The sequence below is a fragment of the Macaca nemestrina genome, chromosome 6, assembly GCF_043159975.1.
Source record: "Macaca nemestrina isolate mMacNem1 chromosome 6, mMacNem.hap1, whole genome shotgun sequence".
Taxonomy (NCBI): Eukaryota; Metazoa; Chordata; class Mammalia; order Primates; family Cercopithecidae; genus Macaca; species Macaca nemestrina.
This window is the reverse complement of record NC_092130.1, coordinates 122,686,764-122,711,271: the sequence shown is the minus strand read 5'-3', so window position 1 is coordinate 122,711,271 and position 24,508 is coordinate 122,686,764. Positions and strand designations below refer to the sequence as shown.

Sequence of the window (24,508 nt, the reverse complement as noted above, 5' to 3'; positions counted from 1 at the left end):
TTTTAAGGGTTTACACAATTTTTTGTTACAGATTTAAATATGCTTATTTTACATTGCTTCTATGCCTTTTGAGGTTGAAATTTCCTCATTGCCAAACTTGTCATTTCTTTGGCTCCCTTCTTTTCCACCCCTCCACCTTTTATGAGCAAATCACTGCAGTTGACGGGGTCACCATGTAAGTTTCATTCTTTCAGACGAAAAAATGCTTATTCCATTTATTTAAAAAGAAATAGGCGAGCAGAAGTTGCTTGGCATTCTGAGAGTGACTTTGGCTTGATCTATGTATTAGACATCAAGGTAAAGTTAGGTGAAAAGGATCTTAATGAAATAATGTAAATATAAGACGCTCTTCTCCAAGAAACTATCTTTTACAGGAAATAAAACATAAATATGAAACAGAGACATCAGACACCAGCTACTCTTGAAATAAATATAATAATGGACATAATAACAAGATGACTATTATGAATAGCAAATATTTCTGCTTACTAAATATTATTATAATTGTAGTTTTTTCATGGAGAAATATGTTTCTCTCACTTTAATGATCCTTGAGTTGATCAGATGTTTCTCCAGAAATCAGTAATGATATCCATAACATGTTTTGATCCTGTTAATCTGCATACAGGTCATTGAAAAAATGCCATATAAAAAGCAAGATCTAATAGAAATAAAATGTAATAAGCTAAAACTAACTTGCATTAAATTTTAGAATAATGATACTCATAGTTTATAAAACAATGTGCCTGGGCCTTCACATTGACCCTGTGGGTTTGGGTGGATATGATTGTTATCATCTGTATTTTCTAGACAGGAAACTGAGAACAGAGAATGAGTGTCCAAAGGTTTAATATAGCAAGTATGTCATGGGGTCAGGATATGGAACACCAGCCTTCTGACTTTTCAGTCAATTGTCTACCTCTAGCAATAAGGATTCTCTAGCTCTTTGACCTGGAGAAATGCCTTTGGTGTCACTCAAAGGCATGTATAGCATCCCACTTATGCAGAATATATATCCTCTAAAATGGAAAAAAAGATTTTGCAATCCAGATCTCTTGGCTGGTCACATAAGTGTAAATTCCCTGGTCTGCCTTATTCAGATTCTTAAGTACTTGACACAGTCGTTAATTCATTCATTCAATAGATATTTATTGAATGCCTATTTTTTGCTTGGTACTAGTATAGGCACTAAGGATGTGTTAGTGAACAAAATAGAGAAACAAATCCCTACTATTGTGGAGCTTATATTCTTTTAGGGAATAGAGAACAGAAAATAAACAATGAAGTTAATAAACAGGTAGTTTACATCAAATGCCAGAATAGGATCAGTGTTGTGAGAAAAAACTGAGCAAGATAATAGATTGAGAATGCTGGAGATTCCTGAAATTCTATAAACACTATGCTGACACTTTTCTAGGATCTTGTTATTTTGATGCAGTTTGAGAAAAGTGAGGCTTACTTAGGATTAAAGTGGTAAGATACATGTACTTTCAAGCTTGTTATTAAAAGTTTCATGTTTGTTTTCAGAGAAAACAGATACTAGGAAAATACAGAAAATTAGCAGTCCTACGATCTGCTAACCTAGTCTTTACTGTTAGTCCCAACTCCCAAATTCCCTGTCTCAATCCTGGGCTCCTATACTCTACCACTTTCTGAGTGCTCACTCTGCAGTCTTCACTTATATTACAATATGCAATAGGCCGTGGTTGAGATTGCTGTTATCAGGTCAGTTTCCAATTACCACCATACTCTAAGTACTTCTCTTGCCCTAGAGGTCAAACATAAACTCCAGATCTTTTCCTTCAAAGCTAAATTCTTGCCAAATCTCAAGCTCCCTGTTCCTGTGTATAAGCAAGCTTTATCCCGAGTTCTAAACACCCATACTTTCTCATTATCTTCCTTTTTCAATCTTCATTCTCCTGTCTCCACACTTTTCCCTGAGCTATCCATATCTCCCTTTCCTTCTGCCTTACAATCCACAATAGCTCTCCTATTAGCATGCTGTACAAGACTCACTTTTCATCAGTTATCCTAGATTTTTCCCTACTTGATATTACATGTTTTCCAATTAGTGAGTCAATTCTTCTCTACAAACTTGTATTTGTTTTAGTCAGATGATGGAATCTTAGAATTGGAAAGGACTTTGAGGGCCTACCTCCCATCCACTATTAAAACCATTTTCCGAAACATCCGTGGCCAGCTGCAACCCACCTCATCTTGACCAGAGGAGCTGCCTGACAGATCTACATATGCCTTATCATTTTAAATCTTCATCGCTCTCCGCAAGCCCAGCACCCCTCTACCTCTTCCCTAAATCTCACTAGGTGACTGCAGCTACTATTTTCCAAAGAAGAAAAAGAGAGAGAGAGACAGCGAGAGAGAAGCTACTAGGTCAAAATTTAATCCTCATTTCCTGTTTCAGTTAACTATTGCTGCATAATAAATCATTCCAATACTTAGTGACTTAAAGCAGCAATGGTCTATAATTTCTCAAGATTTCTGAGGATTGAATGGGCATTCCCCTATTGCCTGGGCTCATCATCTGGTCCCTCAACTGTGGCTGGAGTGTCCAAGCTGGCTTTCCTCACATGTCTGGAAGTTTGCTGTCAGCTAAAGCACCGATTCTGCTCCATGTGGCCTCTTATCCTCTATTAAGCGACACCGGGCTTCTTCATATCATGATGTTCTCAGATTTCAAAAACAGGTAAAATGGAATCTATAAAGGCCTTTTAAGGCCTAGCCTCAGAAGTCATAGTATCATTTCTGATGTATTCTATTTATCAAAACAAATCCTAGATTCAATGGGTGGAAAAACAGATTCTACCTCATGAAATAATAAAAGTCAAAGTCCTGTTGCAAAAATGTACACAATTCCAAACCATCAACCACCCTTGCAAACAGCTCAATACTGAGTCGCCCAGAGTGCTGCCTAGGGAATGGTCACTCCTCCTCATTTTTAAGACAAACCTCTCTTTCTGGATCCACCCTGTCTACCTGCTCAGAGATTCTACTCCCTCTCCTCTGAAATCAGGGTTTCTCTTGTTACTGCTTCTTTCTTGCCATCATTTAGCCATATGCAGGTTGCCTCCATGATAAATTTAGACACACCTCAAGATGGTTTGTCATTGCCCCCCCCCCAAAGAAAAAGCCACATTTATTAACACTGCCCATCTCCCTCATTTTTAGCCAAGTTACTTGAAATGAAATTTGCCACAAACATATACCTCTCATTCTTGCCTCCTATTATTTATATTATCTCCTTGTTTGGTTTCTGTGACACCACTGTTTTCTGATTCTTGCTCGCTTTCTGATTGCTGTTACCTAGTTTTCTTCCTTTGTTCATTGAAACCTTAAGTGTTATTTCACCTTCAGATGTCAGCATTTTATGCTCTTCTCACTATATTTCGAGGTGGTAATATTTACTTTTAGGGCCTCAACCATGCTCATATCATGCTCATACGTGTTCCACATGGTTTCTGAGATGTTCCCCAGCAAGACTGAGTCCACTTGCCCTCAGGAGTAACTCATTATCAGTGCATCCTTTCTTGGCCTTTCTTCCTTCCCCCTGTTCTTTTCCCCATCTCCACACTTATGCATACTTGGAATTGCCTCCAAAAAACTTAGCTGTACCAAAGTTTTTTGCCTTGGATCTACGTTTGGAGAAACCGGAACTAAGACAGCTTATATTCTAAATATTTATAGAGTTAGTCCTTCCATCCTCTGTACTTCCTGAATTCAAATCCTCCTCTGGATTACTTTAGGAATTCGTATCTTGTCCTTTGACTCTGATTTTGTTCCTCTTCAATTTACTCATGAAACTTCAAGCAAATAAGCTTTGTAAATCAAAAAGGTGATCATGTTATACCCCTTTTTAATAGCTTCAGTGGTTCCCAACTTCCCCCTACATAGAATAAAGCCGAAGTTCTTAAAGCTGACTATGAGAACATTCATGATCTGGACTTGTTTTACCTCTCTAGACTCAACTTCTACTGCAGCTATACTGGGCTACTTGGCATTTATCAAAGCAGTGGTGTTCTTCTTACTTCTAAGACTTTGCTGAAGTTGCATCAAGTTCAGACCTATTCAGTATTGCAATAGTACATGTATAGTTGTGCTTCTCTCTCCAAGTTATAAGCAAACTAAAAATTGTGTTTTATTCACTTTTATGTCATTTTATATCCTCAGGACCTGGCATAAATGCCGAGCATGTAAAATGTTGTTAATGAACATTAATTACTCTAGCCTCAAATTAAATACTTTCTATAATTGTAGGATCATTTTTTTCTCTAAACTGTTTTTAACTATAAAACTAATTTATTCCATTACATATTTTAAAACTGAAAATATTAGAAAAAATAATCATAGCCTCATTAATGTAATTTGTTATATTCTTGATATATTCCTGATTAATCTTTTAACATACATGTTAGTTGCTTAATCATCTGAAATAAATACATAATAATAATAATAAAAAGAACTAACATTTAGACAGCACATACTATAACCCAAATACTGTTCTAAGCATTTTATATACATTAACTTTTTTTTTTTTTTGATGATCCTCTGAAATGATCTCCATTTTATAGATTAAAAAACTAAATCACAGACAGGGTAATTGACTTGTCCTAAGCCATACAGCTAAGTAAATGGTAAAGCCATAATTTGAACTCATACAGGCTGGCACCAAAGTTCATGCTATATTTCATGGAGAAAATTAAATTATTTAATACACAGAAAGCACTTAGAACAGGGCCTAACACACGGTATAAATTCAATAAAGCCTAGCTGTTATTATCAGTGGTAGTATAATGAACATAGTAATTTGGTATTTTTCAGCTTAAATTAGGGCACAGATTTTTACTTAGATAAATTTTCACTTTGAGTTTGATCATAAATAATTTTTCATCCTACCATGCGATGAATGTACAATATGCTATAGAATGATCCTGTAATAATTAGTTTTTATTTACCATATTTCTTTTACTCTTTCATAATTATATATAACACCATGAGCATTATCTTTGTGCATTAACCTTTTCCCTCTTATTTTAGGTCATTTTCTTTAGGATAGTTTCCCAGAAGTAAAAATTATGTATTAAGGGGTTTGAACATTTTCATAGTTCTTTCTACACATCAGAAATTGCTCTCCAAAGGCATTATATTAAAACTATGTTTTAGAGTCTCAATAGCTTAATATTTACAATTGTTTTATTAAATTTATTTTCATTAATACTAGTATGCCTACAGCGCCTACACAAAATAAATCCCATTTCTTTTCAATATGACAGACTTTCAAATCTTTAAATTTTCAAAATGTATGCCTAATCCATTTGTACCTCAGTGCAACTTCTCAGTTCTCCTGCAGACATTCTTTCTCCATGCCAAACGTCCCGAACTTTCCCAGCATCTTTTGTCTGACAAATTTACCAGACTCCTAACTATCTGAGTCATAGTCTCCTAAATACATTCCATTGTGCCTATGTCCCCTTAATTTAGATATTTCAGACATGGCCTGACCAGCACAGAACACAGAGGGGCTATCACTGCTTGACCAGGGCATCTATTTCCAGCACTGCAGACTAAAGTCACATTAGCATTTTTGGCACTAAAATACGCTGTTGCTCATGTTTATGTGCTGTCATCTAAGTCCCCCACGCCTTTTTCACATGAACTCCCATTAAGTGAGGGCTCCCACATCCTGCACTGATATAAATAATAGTATGCAATTGTTATTTATGTAGGTTATTTATGTAGGTTCTAAGTAAACTTTAGTTTATTTATGTTTATTGTTCCAGAATGTTGAGATTCATCTGAATTCCCAAGTATGTATATTGATAAACTTGATAAGTATTTTTTTCTTGCTCTGTCTTACGGTGCTGATTGATAAGTATATTTATACTTTCTATATCTTCACTAAAGTCATTAATAAAGTTGTAAACTGGCTGGCGCGGTGGCTCACACCTGTAATCCCAGTACTTTAGGAGGCCAAGGTGGGCAGATCACGTGGTCAAGAGACCGAGACCATCCTGGCCAACATGGTGAAACGCTCTCTCTACTAAAAATACCAAAAATAGCTAGGTGTGGTGGCGCGCACCTGTAGTCCCAGCTACTTGGGAGGCTGAGGCAGGAGAATCACTTGAACCCAGGAGGCGGAGGTTGTAGTGAGCAGAGACGGGGCCACTGAACTCCAGCCTGGCAACAGAGCGAGACTCCATCTCAAAAAAAAGAAAAAAATTAATTAATTAATTAAAAAATAAATAAAATTGTAGTCTAACACAATCCCAAGTACAAAATATCATATTACGTAATTACAGTCCTTTGGTTGCTATCAGTCAGAGTTTTTGGATATGGCTACTTGGCCAGCAGTAAATCAGCAACAGTGGATCCACCCAAGTATCTTACTATTTACTTCAATTCATTCAATTCCTGAAGATATCATGGTTGACTTAAATGACTTGTTGGAACTAAAATCAGTTGTGATTATATATTTTTTCCATTAATTATTATTAGAATGGTTTTATAATTCTGTTTAAAAGGAAAGTAATTGATTTTAACCTGGATCTCATAAACTATCCTTATTTTCTAAGCAATTATAAACTAGCACATGCTAATATTAAATCTTATGATGATCCAATGTTTATATTTCCTGACTTCTCTATAAAATTAACAGTTTATCATCAGAAAAAGTCATTTATACTTCCACGTGTGTTTTATAAGCTAATACAGTAGCAGACTTAGCCAATAACTATTGATTATGTCAATGCCCCAGTAAAAAATAAAGTGATAAACAAAATAATGAAACAAAATCTCTGAAATATCTCTCCTACATGTACACACATACATGTATATACACACATATATATGTATATGCACACATATACGTGTGTGTATATGTGTATATGTATGTGTGTGTGTCTATATATACTTTTTAATCCACATCAATATGCAAGAAGTAGGCTCTCTGCTTAGTTCAGATAACATTAAATTACTAATAGCATGATTATTATCTGATTATGAGTGTTACTGTCAATTATCTTAAAATCAGTCTTAAAACAACTCATATAAACTGTTTCTCAATGTTCAAAATTGTTTATTGATTTATTTGACTTTCAGGGTGCTTATTGGTTCTCCTTTAGTTGGCCAACCCAAAAACAGAACTGGAGATGTCTATAAGTGTCCAGTTGGGAGAGGTGAATCATTACCTTGTGTAAAGATGGATCTACCAGGTATGTAAAATAAAAAAATCTGGTTTTAGGCCAGGTGCAGTGGGTCATGCCTGTAATCCCAACACTTTAAGAGGTCAAGACAGGCATATCATTTGAGCCCAGGAGTTTGAGACCAGCCCGGGCAACCTGACGAAACCTCATCTCTACAAAATACACAAACAGCTGGGTGGGGTGGTGCACTACTGTAGTACCAGCTACTCAAGAGGATGAGGTGTGAGGACCGCTGAGCCCAGGAGTTTGAGACTGCACTGAATGGTAATTGTGCCACTGCACTCCAGCCTGGGTGACAGAGTGAGACCCTGTCTCAAAAAAAAAAAAAAAAAAAAAAAAATCTGCTCTTAAATTATACCCAGTATTCTCACTGAACATCGATTTTGGGCCGGGTGCAGTGGCTCACACCTGTAATCCCAGCACTTTGGGAGGCCGTGGCAGACGGATCACCTGAGGTCAGGAGTTCGAGACCAGCCTGACCAACATGGAGAAACCCCGTCTCTACTAAAAATACAAAATTAACTGGGCGTGGTAGCGCATGCCTATAATCCCAGCCACTCAGGAGGCTGAGGCAGGAGAACCGCTTGAACCTGGGAGCCAGAGGTTGCGGTGAGACAACGTTGCACCATTGCACTCCAGCCTGAGGAACAAGAGCAAAACTCCACCTCAAAAAAAAAAAAAAAAGAAAAAAAGAAAGAAAGAAAAGAAAACAGATTTAAATCAATTCAAGAAAATATTAGAAGTAATCTATAATCATTTTTCATATAATCATTTATAATGTATAATCATTTTTCTATAATCATTTATCTTGCAGATTCACAGAGAATGCCATTTCGATTCCCTCTGTCCTTAATTTGCTTTAGAAAGTCATCAAGGAGCATACATAAATTAGAATATCTTACTAATTTTATAACTTTTAACTCCCTGCATTTTTCAGGATTCTTTCTAATTCACTGGTAATGTGAAAGAACTTCTCCAAATAAACCTGCCCACCACATTCCCTCCACAAAATTTAACTTAGTGCCTGATTTCCAAGAGGAAATAGAATCAAAGGAATTGTAATAGATAGATTTAATTTTAAAAATGGAATTGCACAAGATAAATTTATATTGAAATAGATGTATTTGACAGAAATAGTTGGAACGTGACTGGAAAATTCCTACTAAAATTATCTAGAAATTAGAACCCTGTCAATGTTATATACAATATTACATACTATGGAAATGATTTATAGTCCCACAAGTTTATTTCAGATATTGTATTTTTTGGTTCTCTTTTTTTCAATTTTCTATTTGTTTGTTATTATGAACTTTTTTTTCTTTACATGCATAAGCATACTTATAACAGCTGCTTTAATATCCTTGCCTGATAATTCCAACATCTGGAATATCTCAACATCACGTTCCATTTATTACCTTTCCTTGAGGCTGCGTCACATTTTCCTGTCTTGTCTTGTGGGTAGTAATTTTGGATCATAACCTGTATTATGTTTTTTAATTACAGGTGTGGAGATTCTATATTCTGTTATATGCCTGTGAATAGTCTTAACTTTTCTTATTAGCAGGAAATTTACTTGGCTCAACTCAATTTCCAAGCATTGACTTTCTTGCAATGACAAGTAGTTAAAATCTCTATTCAGGTTTTATTTCAGCTGGGCTATTTGAAATATACTCTGTACATTTACTATGCAAGTCATCTAGTTATTTGGATAAAATATGTATGCATATTATAGAACTGCTGTTTTGTGGCTGTTTTTAGAAGATATACTACTCTCCTCCTCACTTTGTAGTTGCTGCCATTGCCCCTAATCTCTGTTCTCTTTTTATTCAATACAGTAAGACTAGGAGTTCTATTTGAGTTTTAGCCACTGAGTAGGACCTTCCCTAGGTGGAGGGGTGTGTTGGGGTGAGGGACAAAAACAAAACAAAACACAAAAACAGGAAACTCATTTAATGCCAGTATCTTCTTCCAAGTATGGATTCCCCTCCAGTTTCTGCCGCCTTTCTAGTGCCTTCGGGTGATTGTTTCATGTAATTTTTTTTTTTTTATTCTTCCGAGAATTTATAGTTGTGGTTTGCAGAGGAGCTGTTTTGATAGGAGTTACTCCTTCTTTACTGGAAATTAGAATAGTTTTAAAATTAGCCTAGAGATTTTAGCCACATCAAGAACAGTAGGGAAGTTTCCATTGTACTCCCTAATTGTCCCAGGAATGCTTTTCCTGGGTCAAGCTTTGTATATAAAACTCTAATACAGATTACTCAAGATCAGTGCATATAATCACCCAGCTCCAGGTGCTTTCAAAGCAAACCAGACTAAACTCTTGGACAAAGATCATTGCTCAGATCAGGAAGTCCAACTGACCATTTCAGAATCTCTGCTTCCATTCCCCACTTTAAATCCATATACAGTCTTAACGTGCAAACAACTTCTGGAACAAACAGTGAGACAAATCTTTCTCAAGCTGAATTTTGCCTCTTTCTAATATTCCACTCTACTAAGAAGATTTAGAAGTTCTTTTTTTTCCTGTCCAGTCTTTTTTTCTTTTTCTTTTTAGTGTGAGAAAGTGGAACTTCTTACCAATATTGTCAGGCTGGCATGCTTCATGCTTCAGGACCCAACATTCCCTTCAGAATGTCAAATGTAGTCTCTTTACTGTGTTTTCTTTATTGAAACTTCCTGGACACTGCTCTAATATTCCTCTAGTTTCCTTTGTCACCCAAAGGATGTCCTCATGACTTTGGAAGTCATGGTCAAAAAACTGATGTTTGAGTTTTCTTTTCTGATCTTCTACCCATTTCCCCTTTTCTTACCAAAAATCATGTTTCATCACTGGTCTTTTATAACAAAGTTATGAGACTACATTATAACTACAGTGTTATGAGACTTAAAACTTTGTTTTAATTAGCAAGAACGTGCAAAAATCAATCCCACATTCTCATTGCCCTACTAGTTCTGCATTCTTTCACAGTTCAGCAAAACTATCTGAAATAGTTTCTGGGACATGGGCCAACTCTTCAGCCTTAACTTGTTCATTATATTCTTTAAGAATACTTGGAAGCCTAATTAGTTGAACCAAAAGAAGAATGTGCTATGATATGAGCAAAACAAATAGAATGTCTTAATGAGAGATGCTTAATTTCACTTTGCGAAACTTTTCTCCCTCATAAAATTTTGTTCTATTTTTAGTTAATACATCAATTCCCAATGTCACAGAAGTAAAAGAGAACATGACATTTGGATCAACTTTAGTCACCAACCCAAACGGAGGATTTTTGGTAAGAACTGAAAGAATAATGATATTTATTGACAACAGATACACTATCATTTTAAGTCTTTGTAAGATCTGTTATATAATTTTCAGTCTAATGATTTCTAATTTTAAAATAATTTTTTAAAGGCATGTGGGCCCTTATATGCCTATAGATGTGGACATTTGCATTACACAACTGGAATCTGTTCTGACGTCAGTCCCACATTTCAAGTCGTGAATTCCATTGCCCCTGTAAGAGGTACAGATTTTACGCAATGTTATTGCACGTTTGAAAAGCCTAAGCAATGAATGACACATATGTATACAAAGGAGCATACCAAAAAGCTTAAAGTATTTTCTTAGCTACCAGCATTACCAATTTAGGTAAATGTTTGCTTTACCAGTGTATAACAAAATCTGACTGCTATTTTTGCAATTGATATTAGTGTAAATAACTTTCAAAGTCATTTTTAAACTTCATAGATGAAGCTCTTATGCTGCTTATATTTAAAGAGTGGGTCTCTTTGAGGAAAGAAGTAACTTAATTTGAGATATGCACAAAAACTGTTTTGTAAAAACTGTTATATAAAATTCATATTGAGAAAATTTGCAAAGATAACTCTCATGCAATTTTTTTTTTTTTTTTTTTGAGACGGAGTCTGGCTCTGTTGCCCAGGCTGGAGTGCAGTGGCCGGATCTCAGCTCACTGCAAGCCCCGCCTCCCGGGTTCACGCCATTCTCCTGCCTCAGCCTCCCGAGTAGCTGGGAGTACAGGCGCCCGCCACCTCGCCCGGCTAATTTTTTTTTGTATTTTTAGTAGAGACGGGGTTTCACCGTGTTAGCCAGGATGGTCTCGATCTCCTGAACTCGTGATTCGCCCGTCTCGGCCTCCCAAAGTGCTGGGATTACAGGCTTGAGCCACTGCGCCCGGCCTCTCATGCAATATTAATTAAAACTCAGTAGGTATGAATTTTACTTGATACAGACCCCACACCACTTGTTCTTGAAAGCAATTAATATTTTTATCACCTTTACTTTTTCTAAAACTATTTTTTATTGCTAATGCAGTGTATCTACTTTGTAGAACATCAGTTCATCTTTTAAAATGAATTTCTTTCATCCATGAAAGCACTTCATATGCCTCTCAAAAAAGTAGATTCCAAATTTGCACAATTGACTCCTTTTATTGCAGAATGCAGCACTCAACTGGACATAGTCATAGTGCTAGATGGTTCCAACAGTATTTACCCATGGGACAGTGTTACAGCTTTTTTAAATGACCTTCTTGAAAGAATGGATATTGGTCCTAAACAGACACAGGTATGTGACTTTGTGTTTTGATTTCTGTTGTTCTAAAGATAAAAATGCAAAAATTTTTAACAAAACTAATTATTCTGAAAGCAAATTAATCAATACAACTAACGTTGAGAATGAATTTTATATCCATTTTCCTGTTCTTATTTCTGATAAAAAGGACATTACTTTAAGCTGTGTTATTTTCTATTTTTTTCTTTTAAGACAGAGTCTCACTCTGTTGTCCAGGCTTGAGTGCAGTGGTGCAGTCTCGGCTCACTGCAACCTTCACCTCCCATGCTCAAGCAATTCATATTCCTCAGCCTCTCAAGAAGCTGGAGTTAACAGGCATGTGCCACCACACCTGGCTAATTTTTATTTTTGTAATAGAGATGGAGTTTCATCATGTTGGCCAGGCTGGTCTCAAACTCCTAGCCTCTGGTTGATCAACCTGTGTCTGCCTCTCAAAGTGTTAGTATTACAGGTGTGAGCCACTGTGCCCAACCTAGGCTGTGTTATTTTCTAAACAAAAAATATTATGAAAGCTGCCATTTGTAATGCACTTGGAAAATAACTCCTATAGATTTCTATAAACTCATAATTTAATTCTTACTTAAAATGGATATAGCTACTTTTGGTAATATCAGAGCAGGGTGTCAGAGTTTGTAGAAACCAATCTGACATCCCAAAGAACCCATCACATTATAATCTCTCTTCTCATATTATATAAATAAGTTAGTAACTGACCAGAGGATACTACTTAAAGTATGTTGTCCTCTCTATTAATAATTTCTTTTCCCTAAGTTAAGAGCAAATGCCCCTGGCTATCTCTCCATAAAATCAAATAGTTGTTCGTTTATTCCCCCAATTAATATCTATTTCTAAACACATCTCCTTTATTGCCACTAAATGAAGTGGAACTTCTCACATAGCTTTTCCACTTTAGATACTGAGTTTAATTGCATTTAATTAAATACATTTGACTGATTTCATGTTTATTAAACTTATATGGGCATATATATTAAAATACAGAGCAGACATAATGGATAACAGGCAAATAAAATGTCAAAATTAAATCGATGCCTCAGGTCAGGAATTAGCCCTAGAATCAGAGCCTAAAAGGTTATTGTGTGGTTTGAAAGCTGTGGAGAGCATAGGAGACTTTAAGATTGTAGAACTGCAATCAGTACAGTGATCATCTTTTTTTTTTTTTTTTTTTTTTTTTTCCTGAGGGCTTTACTTTGGAAGAAGTTTCTGAGGCACTGAAAAAGCGGTCTGAGTGCATTAATGTTTGCCACACCTACATTAAATTTGGAACATAATACGTGCACATATATATACATACATGTGTCTTCATGTGTCTGTGTATATTTATGTCTCTCTTTATATTTTAATATATATGTAGGTATAATTTTCTAAAAGGATGGTGGTTGAAAATTTCAAAGTTGAACTCAGACCTCAAAGTGAAATGTATTACTGCATTCCAAGACTGAATAGGTCTCTGTAGAGAGCAAGTGGAAGGGTAAGGTTATATACATCCTACTGGACAATAGAAAACTTCTTGAAATCAGGGTAAAATCATTAAAAATGAAATGGGCTTTTACATACCACAAAATGTAATTTTCCGTGGAAGTGACTTATTTGCGATTGACCTTCTCAAGTGAAATTACTAGTGGATGGTAGGGGACCTTTTATCCCTTCTTGTACAGGGTTCAGGGCAGTCTGCATCTTAACAGACCCGCTCCAGGATGTGACTTGCTCTTCCTTCCGGCACCTGTTCTGCATGGACCTCCTTTTTTCCCTTCTGAGGACCACTCTCCCTTCCTCCTTTCCTCTCTTCCTCTATCCCATCTCTCCTTGGCCAATAAGATAGCATAGAGTCATAAAATTAAAGCTGGAAGGAATCTTAAAGGTCATTTGACCCCAAACCTCAATTTATGAAGGTGACACGGAGGCTAACTGACTTGTTTAAGGTCTTCCTGCTTGCTGATGGCAGATCAGAGCACACAGTTCTCTAATTGTAGTTGAATTTGTTGTTGTTGTTGTTTTTCTTTCTGAGAGCTCTACTTCTAGAGAAGCTTCAGAGCCCGTACCATCTAATGCCCCTAAATAGTAGATTTCAATCCCTTTCCATCTCAAGAGGATGACTGTCCTCATCCTTCCTCAGGCAGCCTCTTGGCTGAAACAATGCTAAGCTTGGCAATGCTTCGCTCCCTGCACTAACATACCTGAAATGAAATGGCTTGTGTTCCCGCTTTCTCCACTTTTGCCCATGATGTGCTTTCTTTCCTTCTTCTTGTTTTGTCCATCCCATTTGATCTTCTTATCCAGTTTTTTCCTTCCAAAGCTAATAACATTCTTGAAATATATTTAAAAATTTATTATACAGCCATCTAAATATTTTATTTTACCTTTAAATTCACTTATATATATTACTCTAAAAATTAATTTATTAGTAGCTATTTGTGAAAATCAGTGCAGCTGTGACATGTTTGAAGTCAGTCCACAACTTTAGAAAGAAAATCCATATGGTTCTTTTAGACTAATGATCACAGCTTCTGTGAAGATCTATGCCAGTGACTCCATTTTGTAAAGAAATAAATAACAGTCAATTGCTTATATGCTCAACTTTTCTTCTGCAATTTTGATGTTTTTCAGTTAGAACTATAATTAATTTACATTCCTGTGTTGAGAGTCCTAAAAGAGGAGCTATTCTTCTTGTCCACCAGAGGAATTCTAGCCTGCTAGGGTGGGCAACATGAAGTTATATGTCTTTCCTGGAGGGAACAATGGCTCTATTCAGACACATGCAGGAGTGCCCTTGGGGTCCAGATGCTACCACTGAATGGGAGGAAAATGATCTTACCCTGAGGCAGAAGAGTTCAGTTGCATTTACTCAGATTCAGAACCTCATTCCACAGAGAAGAATATTTCTGAATGAAACACTCTGCACAGTGTCGTTTACAGTATCTTCTGACTTCATCCAAGGAAACCTGCTTTTTAAAGAGAGAAGCTGATTATATTTCTGTCTTTTTTTTTTTTTTATGTCACATCTTGCTTGCATCATTGATTGTGGAGCTTAACCATATACATTCATTCATTTATTCAGATGTATGTACTCAGGGCTTACTATGTTCCAAGTTCTATGCTATAGCTTGGATAATAGTGGGGAATAAGACAGACAAGGCTGCTGCCTTAATGGTGCTTCTGTCTAATGCAATGTTTCTCCGATTATGGCTCATGGAATTTCTGCTTCCAAATCACTGGGATGCTTGAACTATACCCCAAATTTTCAAAATCAGAATCTCTGAGGGTGGGGCTATAGAGCCTGCATTATACATAAGCAACCCATATGATTCTTTTTGTTTGTTTGTTTTTTTGACACGGAGTTTCTCTTGCCACCCAGGCTGGAGTGCAATGGTGCAATCTTGGCTCACTGCAGTCTCCACCTCCCGGGTTCAAGCGATTCTCTTGCCTCAACCTTCCGAGTAGCGGGGATTACAGGCATATGCCACTATGCCCAGCTAATTTTTGTATTTTTAGTAGAGACAGGGTTTCGCCATGTTGGCCAAGCTGGTCTTGAACTCCTGATCTAATGATCAGCCTGCCTCAGCCTCCCAAAGTGCTGGGATTACAGGTTTGAGCCACTATGCCTGGCCCCATATGATTATTAAACAGATTAAAGTTTGAGAAACACTGGACTAAGCCATAATTATTATATTGGTGGGTGTGTGTGTGTGTCTGTCTATCTGTGTTTGCTGCATACTGTAGATAGTAGGGACCTCAAGAGCAAAGGCTGCATCATCTTCCTGTCTTCATCAGTGGCCAGCCCAGTGGTTTACTGTAGCAGAGTAAGCCCTCAACGAGCACTTGTTGAATAAATGTTTGTATCATAATGAGTCCAGTTTTGGATTTTTCTCTGATTATTGGACATTTAATAAGTCTTTTTTCTATAACTGGTATTTTTAAAATTATTTTAAGTATATTACTTTATACTTGATTCTCTAGTGTTCAGTCTTTTCTAATCTTCTTTTCTATTTTGGCTTATGTTATATCGGTGACTAATTTCATAAATAATTTTCTAAAATAAAGAGATTGGAAAGGACATATTTACCAAGCCATTGCTTTTGCTAAACCACGTTTAATAGGGTTTTAAGTATAATGCATGTAAACTCTTTTTAAAGTTTGATCATCATTCAGTGGATTCAGAAAAGAAATCTAGTCATAGAAAATTTGGAAAGACATTTTCTCTTCAAAGAAAATGTGTGCTGAAAAGCATGCTTATCTTTTCATGTAGTCTTACAGTAATTCTTTCCAAAAACAGTTTGCTTGACAACCAATTCTTTTTCTTGATTTGTTGCTAATGTAATTTAAATCTGTTTGATTTTGTTTGTTTGTTTTTAGTTTTATTTGTTTCTTTTAATGAAAGCATTCAGTTCCACCCTATGATTGGCAAAATTAGCTTCTGGAATTTATTCTCCCCTTTATGTATTCTCTCTATCTCCATTTCTGAAAGGAGCAGATATAAAAATGAATTGTGAGAAAGATTACCCAGAGGAAGGTGCAAAAGATAGAAAGCTAAGAGCCAGACAGAGAACTTTTAGACTCCTCATCCATACCAAATTTCTAAAAGACTATTAATGTAGTTGATAAGATTTGTAGAGAAGATTTCTCTGTAGAAAGAGCCTACTCAGAAAGACTTCAGTGGGGTCATACACATCTTGGTATGTGTATACTGGAGTTCAGACACGTAGTTGATTGACTAATGCCTAACTCCTGCCTGAATTGTCAGAGCATGACAGCAGCTGTTACGTCTAGCTGCTGACAGGGAAGTCAGAGCAGAGGTCACTGCACTGGAGTCGGCCTGCATCCCCAGAGATTGTTAGAATGCATGTGTTTTCCCAGAATTGGCATGGGTACTCAAAAGGAAGAGCCAGCGTGAGGTCATGTCAGGGCCTGTCCATAGGGATTACTGGAAGTGAGTGGCTGCCTCTGCAGAGAACGCACAAGATCTCTGTAATTCTTAGGGACTGAGGCAGTGGGATGCATTCACTCAGGGCAGGGGTGTACGTGAGACATGTTAGTGAAGGGAGTTCTCCAAAGAACCCTTGAAAAAGTTGTACATACCTATTAGGACCTGATTTATCTTAGGATAATACCAACGCAGTAATAATTTCTCTATCCTTATTTATCTTCCCTACCTCTGTCCCTGGAAGGGCAGAAATCACAGTTAGCAATCTGAGTGAAAACAAGTAGGAAAACAAATAAAAGCCAGTCATGCATCTTTCTCAACTACAGGCTTCTCACCTCATGTAAGCCCTTAGTAGAAGTAGGAGAGAAGATTTAACTACAAATGTGCTTTGATGTTTCGCCTTGTTGGTTTTTAGACAGAACCACATGAAAGTATTGCTATTTGGTCTTTTCTTTCCAACCTACAAATACAGCAGTTTCATTTGGTACAGGCTAAATTAAAATATATAACTTTGTAAATTAACAGACATTTTAAAACTAAGAATTAAAAAAAATCTTAAGATATTTATCTTTCCATCTAGGGATAGGAAAATACTTCACTTTGAATAAATTTTGAAGGGCTGGTGGGCCACAAATAAAAGTTGTATTCTAATTACATCTCCTGTATTTTTGTTTGCTGTATTGATTAGTTACACATTTGGTACAATAGATATAGATTGAATATGATTCCTATTCTCTGCAGTCATAGATTTGTCATTTAGTAATTGCAAGCAATAAAAAGGCAGAGTCAAAGATATGGAACATTTCTCAAAGTAACTGTTACCTCCAAAAAACAAAAATAGAAAAAAAGAAAAGGAAAGTGGGAAGGAAGGAAGGGAGGGAGGGAGGGAGGCAGGAAGGCGGGAAGGCAGGAAGGCAGGAAGGCAGGCAGGAAGGCAGGAAGGCAGGAAGGCAGGCAGGAAGGCAGGAAGGCAGGAAGGCAGGAAGGCAGGAAGGAAGGAAGGAAGGAAGGAAGGAAGGAAGGAAGGAAAGAAGGAAGGAAGGAAGGAAAGAAAGGAAAGAAACTTATATTAAGTTTTCCATGTGACAATTCAGTATGCATTAGGGAAATATATTCACTCTAAATAGTTACTCAAAATCCATTCTATGTTTCTGTGTGGCCCAGTTAAGACTTTTGCAAGCATAGTTAAGGAATTTTTGTCACCCAATTTTTTTACCCAAGACAGAGTAAAGGCTATAAAATTGCCTTTTAAAAAACACCTATAAAAACAAACCTGAAGCACTCTGAGCTTGCCATAAAAGATATGATGGTAAAACATTATAGAGGTCTTATTGATCCTCAATACCTAAACATAACATTGCTTTTAATAATAAATGAAGATAATATAAATATGTCAAATACGAGTGCATTACCCTAAATAAAACCAGTAAATTGTGAAGCTTGATATAAAAGTGAAATATACTAATGGCACAATGTCTAGATTGTTCACATCAAAAGTGTAAGCGTAGCATTAAACCAGGCAAAATGAAAGAGAGAAATTAATTAAATTTTAGGAATATTATTTATCTTTCTTTTTACTGCTGATTTTATGGCCATTTCCCTAGAAGCCTTAAATCTGAGGCCTGATTCATTGTTTTCAGGTCTGAAAAGAAGCCTGAGGGAGCCAGGCAGCCATACCTTTGTCAGTCTGGCTACAGTTTCCAAATGTGGTATAGGGAATGGGGTGAATTTTCTCTCTCACTAGCCTCTAGTCTCCATTCTCCCACCCCTCCAGCCATCAGGCACTAGAATAATCATTCCAAAGTAAGTTCAGAACATTTTCCTAATAACAAACAAACAAACAAACAAACAACTCCTCTTGTTCCTTGCTAAATAATATCCAGGCTCTCTAGTGCACTAACTGACATCTGACTACCTGGCCCAGCCACTCCTCATGCATCCTACTTCCCCTTATACCCACCTCAGTTCTTTTTTTTTCTTTTTTTTTGGAGATGGAGTTTTGCTCATGATCTCGGCTCACTGCAGCCTCTGCTTCCCGGGTTCAAGCTATTCTCCTGCCTCGGTCTCCTGAGTAGCTTACCCTTCAGCCATCCCTGGGCCCTTGCCTTCCTTGGTCATGAAGTGCTGTGCTCTTTTTATTTGCTTTTCCTGAGATTCCCTGCTCCGTCTCAAGCACTGTATGCTAGAAGAACTTCAAATGTCACTTTCTCTGTAATTTTCTATGATTATCCTACCCACTGCTCTTGAGAAAAATGCCTTCACCTCCTATGTTCCCATAGCATCTGCAACCGTGAGAGCATATTTCCTTACTGTTCTTATCACTCTGTAGCTTTGCTCTTTGTTTTTTGGGTCTGTCTCTCCCAGTAGACTATGAATTCCATGACGACAGAATTGTGCCTTAATCTTTTCATTTATGGAAGATAGTCTAGGGTTTTAGAATACATAAATACACTAGCACATGACGTGAGCCTTTTTTATGTTGAAAAAATGAGAGTTTTTGAATTTTTACCTTCTCATGTATAAAATCATTGTTTTAATGACGTCTTTCCCTTACTCTGCTTCATGAAGTCTGATTGATCTACTGAGCTGGAAGGTACTTGCTTGTTAGGGATTTCCCTGGACAACCCTTTACATTGTATTTCAGTCTTTTCTTTGCAAGTGTTTACCCATCTAGCCCCATTCCCCTCAGACCTAATTTCTCCTATAGCCCTCTCCCTTCTCCACAAACACAGTGAATTAACTTTATCTTAACCTCTCCTATCGTTGCATTTTTGAGCCTAGGTCACTTTCATTGTAGCATCTTCCATGAAGCAAGAGGCCAGATAAAGACACCCTTTTTCTAGAGCCTGTATCTATTATTTATCAACTTTACTATGTTTCTGAAAACTTGTTTCCTTAGGAAATGATCGTCTACCTGTAAATCAGTCCCATTTATATCCCTCTTTATAACGACAAAATGTTAAACCTGGCCTCTGCCAACGTAGCTTCAGAATGGTTTTTGCTAACAGTTAACTGGGATTGTAGCCTGTATAATTACTACATTCATATCCTGACTTAGTCACACTGGAAGCATGTTGTAGGGTAGGGCTTTGTAGCATAGTTTGATAAAAGAAAATATACATTGGCCAGACATAAAGCCTGAGCTCTTTTCATATTAAGCAATTGTGCATCTTACAGAAACACACAAAAAAACCTCATTGTTTCACCTTGTCATTACTTCCCTAACGAAACCATTGACTTGGTAATTGAATGAAAGCCCAGAAACTTAGCTTATGCTGGGCATTAAAATTTAGGTGCTGGTGTAACCCTGACTTAACAAGATAGATATAGAAGATAATAATATGATTATTAATGAATAAATAACTCCATTCCTTCATAACTCTTTGACTAAATATACTTATCCTAGTTGACTTTGCACAAAATGCCCAAGACTAGATAATTTGAAGAAAAAAAAAAAAAAAGATGGATTATTTAGCTCATGATTCTGGAGGCTGGGAGGGCCAAGGTAGGGTGGCTGCAGCTGTTCAGCTTCTCGTGAGGGCCTTGCGCTTGTGTCATAACGTGGTGGAGAAACAGGAAAGGAAGCAACCATATACAAAAAGACGAAACACAAGAGGCAGCCACGCTTTATAACAACCTGCTCTCTTGTAGTAACTAATCCACTCCCACAAGAGTGAGGACTCACTCCGGTGATAAAGTCCCTCTTGACTCTTTTTTTACCTCTTAAAGGCACCACCTCCCAACACCACTCCATCGGAGACCAAGCCTCAACCTGAGCTTTGGTGTTTTGGTGGGGACAAACCATATTCAAGCCATAGCAGAAATTCATAGCTACTTTAGACACTTCTTTTTCTTAAACACTCTTTTCATTTAAGATCTTTCTTAAAGTCTTAAACATGACTTTCAGTTTCGTAAGAGACTAATCCAAAAGGCCCTCCTTTCAGTGTTTTCTGATAGTGTCCTTCCTTTCATGTTCTCACACTCACTTTTCTCCCTCTTTCTTCTCTACCCATGAAAGAAATGAAGTCATTGGATAATTAATTTTATAGAACTGAGTGAATATTTATAAAGTGTCTGGTCGATCAGGTATTTTGCTAGCTGTGAAGAGCAATAAAAAAAATCACTGAAATCTTGTCCCTGATCTCAAAATCTTCCAACTTAGAAATGAGGTAAAATCATATATTGGGACAGCTACAATGCATGATGGTAGGTCATAAATATAATGAAGGTGAATTTAAAACACAGAACAATTAGTTGATCTTGACAATTAAGTAACTCTTACTGTTGTAGAACAATGTTTCCCAGTCTGAGGTGTTGAATATTATCCTCAGAAAAAATATTACTTTAAATAAGAATAAAATATACCAGGTCTTCCAATAAGTAATCCACAATACCTGTTTTTAAAGACTCCGAGAAAACTTTTGAAAGAATTTGCTTATAAGTCTAAATAGAACAAGTGGGGATAGGACTAAGAGAAAACCTTACTCTTTTGCACCATTTGCAATTTGTGACAGTTTTCATAGTGATAGGAGAAAGGTAGAGATGGGGAGGAGTCTGCTATAAAGATATATACTTTATTTTACTTATTGTTTTCCAAGATTATTTGACCATAAAATTATTTTTTTAAATCAAACTTAGTAACATACAAAGGGATGCTAGTATTCCCTGGGAAAAAAAAAAAGTGAGTGGATATTTGCTTAGGGACTTACCTGAAAACATGATTGTAAATCTCATATTTAAGTGGAATGTTCTAATAAATATTACAAACCTCTTGTTCATGTAACAAAATCCATAGCCAATTGTGTACCTGATTTATGCCATAGCCTGAATCAGCCTTTAGGTCTCTTCGGCCTTGGACTGTAATTATCTACCCATCTATTTATTTTGTTCTACTTAATCAAGAGGTTTAAAACACATCTCCTCAGGAGGTAAATGTGTCCTTTTCAGTTGTCTCTGAAAAGGAATTTTCCTTCCGCATGTGACTCCTTATCCCCCTTGATATTATAAGAGACTGTTGTTTCTATATTCATCTACTCTTTTACTGATACCATAAACTGCTCTTTACAATCTCTGGGAAAGAATGTCCACATTCAACCCACTTGCATCTTTTAGCTGTCATCCCTGCATACCCATTTCCATTCATCAAAATGCCTAAAATATTTCCACCTCCATTATTTGTTGTCACCAGCCCTCTATCCAACTTCCACTCTGACTTTTGTATAACTCCAGTGTAATTGGCTATTTCAAGTCAAATATTACAATTACTGTTTTTTTTTTCCTTTCTGCTCTCAATTTCTAGGATGACTTAAACTCCTTTAATTATCATCTCTGACGTATTTTCCAGGCTGAGGCCACTTTGTTTCCTTCCATAGTACTTTCATAATCTCTTGGCTATTTTTGAGCTGGCTTTCAGATTCAGGAAGCTGAGTCCTCCTTCCTCCTTGAGGATTTTCAGTGGGAGAGAATAACTATGCTTGTGATTTTCTCTCCTCTTCCTTCCTCACAATATTCATTACTTGCCTTACTTTTTAACTTGCTATTTAATTCTCATACTTATTTGATTCTGCTACATACATATACATTTTATGCTTGTTTTATTAGCCTTAAATTATAAGCTAAGGTGAGATGGAAACTATCTCTGTTGAATTGAATCTCACCAATATTCAGCACAACATTACATTTGTCTGTTTTGTGATTTGACTCTTTGCCTGTAATGAAAATTAATATTAGGTTAGTACCAAAGTAATTGCGGTTTTGCCATTACTTTTAATAAATGGTACCGTTTTCTGGGAAAGATTCACAGCAGACCTGACTCTGTCTGGTTCCTAGGAAAACAAGCACCCCAGTATCAGCCAGGGACCTACACTGAATGTCATTTCCCTGAGACTTGAGTTTTTCCACTGCTCCCTCTTCACATTTCCCAGACTTTGTTGTATCTCTCTTTTTCCGCTTATCATTATTTCCCTGCTATCTCAGTTTTCCATTTGCTTATGCAAAATGTTACAGTCATCTAGTAAGAATGTCTTAGGGTCAGCTGTGAGCAAAGCAAAACAGCAGTGAAGGATAAGGGAATATCAAAAGCCATGACATAGTCCATACTCTTTACCCCTGCCTGTCCCTATAAAGTTAGGATGTACTTGGGAAGATAAAGTGTGCACTCAAACAGTTGAGAAGAATGTAATACTCACAGACAAGTTTGTTTCAGAGTTCCAAGAAGGGGAAGCTCAATATGGGCTACCTTGGCAACAAGGTAAGAAAAGTTTTGCAGAGAGGATGGAACTTGAATTAAATCTTACAGGATTAGCTTAGTAGGAGGGACAAAGAAGAGCATTTGGTAGGAGTGGAATTCTTACTGGGGTGTCCTGAAGATGAGGGTGAATGGAGAATTTAGCACTGGAATATTGAGGGACTGAAGGTCAAGGGGAGAAAACTGGATTTTAACATATGGACCTAGTATTTCAAGGAGTAGCTTGAAGTTTTATCTATTTTAAAATATATTAGAAAAAAAATCTATCTTTTAAAGTACATTTCAAAGTCATTGATACAGGCAATGGAGAGTTATTGGAGGTTTTTGAACAAGTATGTTATAGGATGACAGCAGAGTTTCAGGATAATTAGTCTGCCAGGAATATGTAGAAGGATTTGAAGAGAGTGGAAATGAAGAGAGGGAAATCAGCAGCAAAGAGATTGACCATTGCCATGGTCCAACTTCAAAGCAATGATGTCTGGCCTGAGCTAAGGTAACGAGGTAGGAGGCGAGACTTGACTCTGGAGTCGGGCTCTGACACCAGACCAAATTGAGGACTAGCTAAAACAGGGATGAGGCAGAAGGTGCTTTCCATAAACAAGCCCACCAGGGTGCCATGTTAGTTTACCATTGCCATGGCAACAACCAGGGGTTACTGTCCCATTCCATGGCAATGACCCAAGGACTCAAAAGTTATTACTCCTTCCCTAGAAAGTTCTGCATACACCACCTCTTAATGTACATGTGATTAAAGTTAAGTATAAATATAACTGCAACACTGTCCTGAGCTGCTCCTCTCTGCCTGTGAGGTAGCCCTGTCTGGCAGGAGCAGTCACAGAACTGTAATGCCACCAGAGCTGTAACGCTGCAGTTTCAAGATAAAGGTGTTTTCTTCCACCTCTGGCTTGCCCTTGAATTCTTTCCTGAGCAAAACCAAGAACCCTTAGAGGCTGAGACCCATTTTGGGGCTCACCTGTCCTGCATGAGTAGGAATGAAGGGACACAGTTGACAGCTGCCTTAGGTCCAGCTCCCAGAAGCAAACGTTGAGAGGACGGTTCACATGATTGTGATTTATTTGTGAGGAAGCATTTCCAACAGAAAGCAGTCGAAGAACTGGGGAAGCAAAACAATGTATCAGCAGAGGAAAAAGGAAAGTGCAATTTCAAGTGGAATCCAGGCCTCAGCTTGATCTGGAAGGAGAGTTTCTACTTGAGTCACGGGGCTGATTTCTCATTTCCTGCACTCAGCATTACCTGTAGATCAGGGTGGTGGGGAGCTGGGGAGGGCAGGGGACTCCCAGACACTCCTGGTTCTTTCAGTCTTTGGGGTAAAGCAGTCTAGTAGCCCAAGTGCAGTCATCTGAAGAGAGTCTCAGGTAGAGTTGTTAGAAGCAAAGTATCCAGAGCAGATAAGGGAATAGGCAGTTATAACTCATCTTATATTTTAAGATTTACAAAGAATAAGCTTTTAGAAGCCAGGCACATATTGGAGGTGGATAGGTGGATGATAGAGATGTAAAATTTAAAGC

General features: G+C 37.1%; 1 protein-coding gene across 1 annotated transcript in view; it reads left to right on the top strand.

Moving 5' to 3' along the window:
- The window catches only part of LOC105499359 (integrin subunit alpha 1), a 167,868-nt gene that overhangs the window by 65,279 nt on the left and 78,081 nt on the right, over positions 1-24,508 (top strand). The window contains exons 3-6 of the mRNA XM_011771899.3: positions 7,114-7,226; positions 10,404-10,492; positions 10,615-10,726; positions 11,660-11,787. Of these exons, the coding sequence (XP_011770201.2) occupies positions 7,114-7,226; positions 10,404-10,492; positions 10,615-10,726; positions 11,660-11,787 (442 nt within the window). The remainder of the gene's footprint in view (positions 1-7,113; positions 7,227-10,403; positions 10,493-10,614; positions 10,727-11,659; positions 11,788-24,508) is intronic.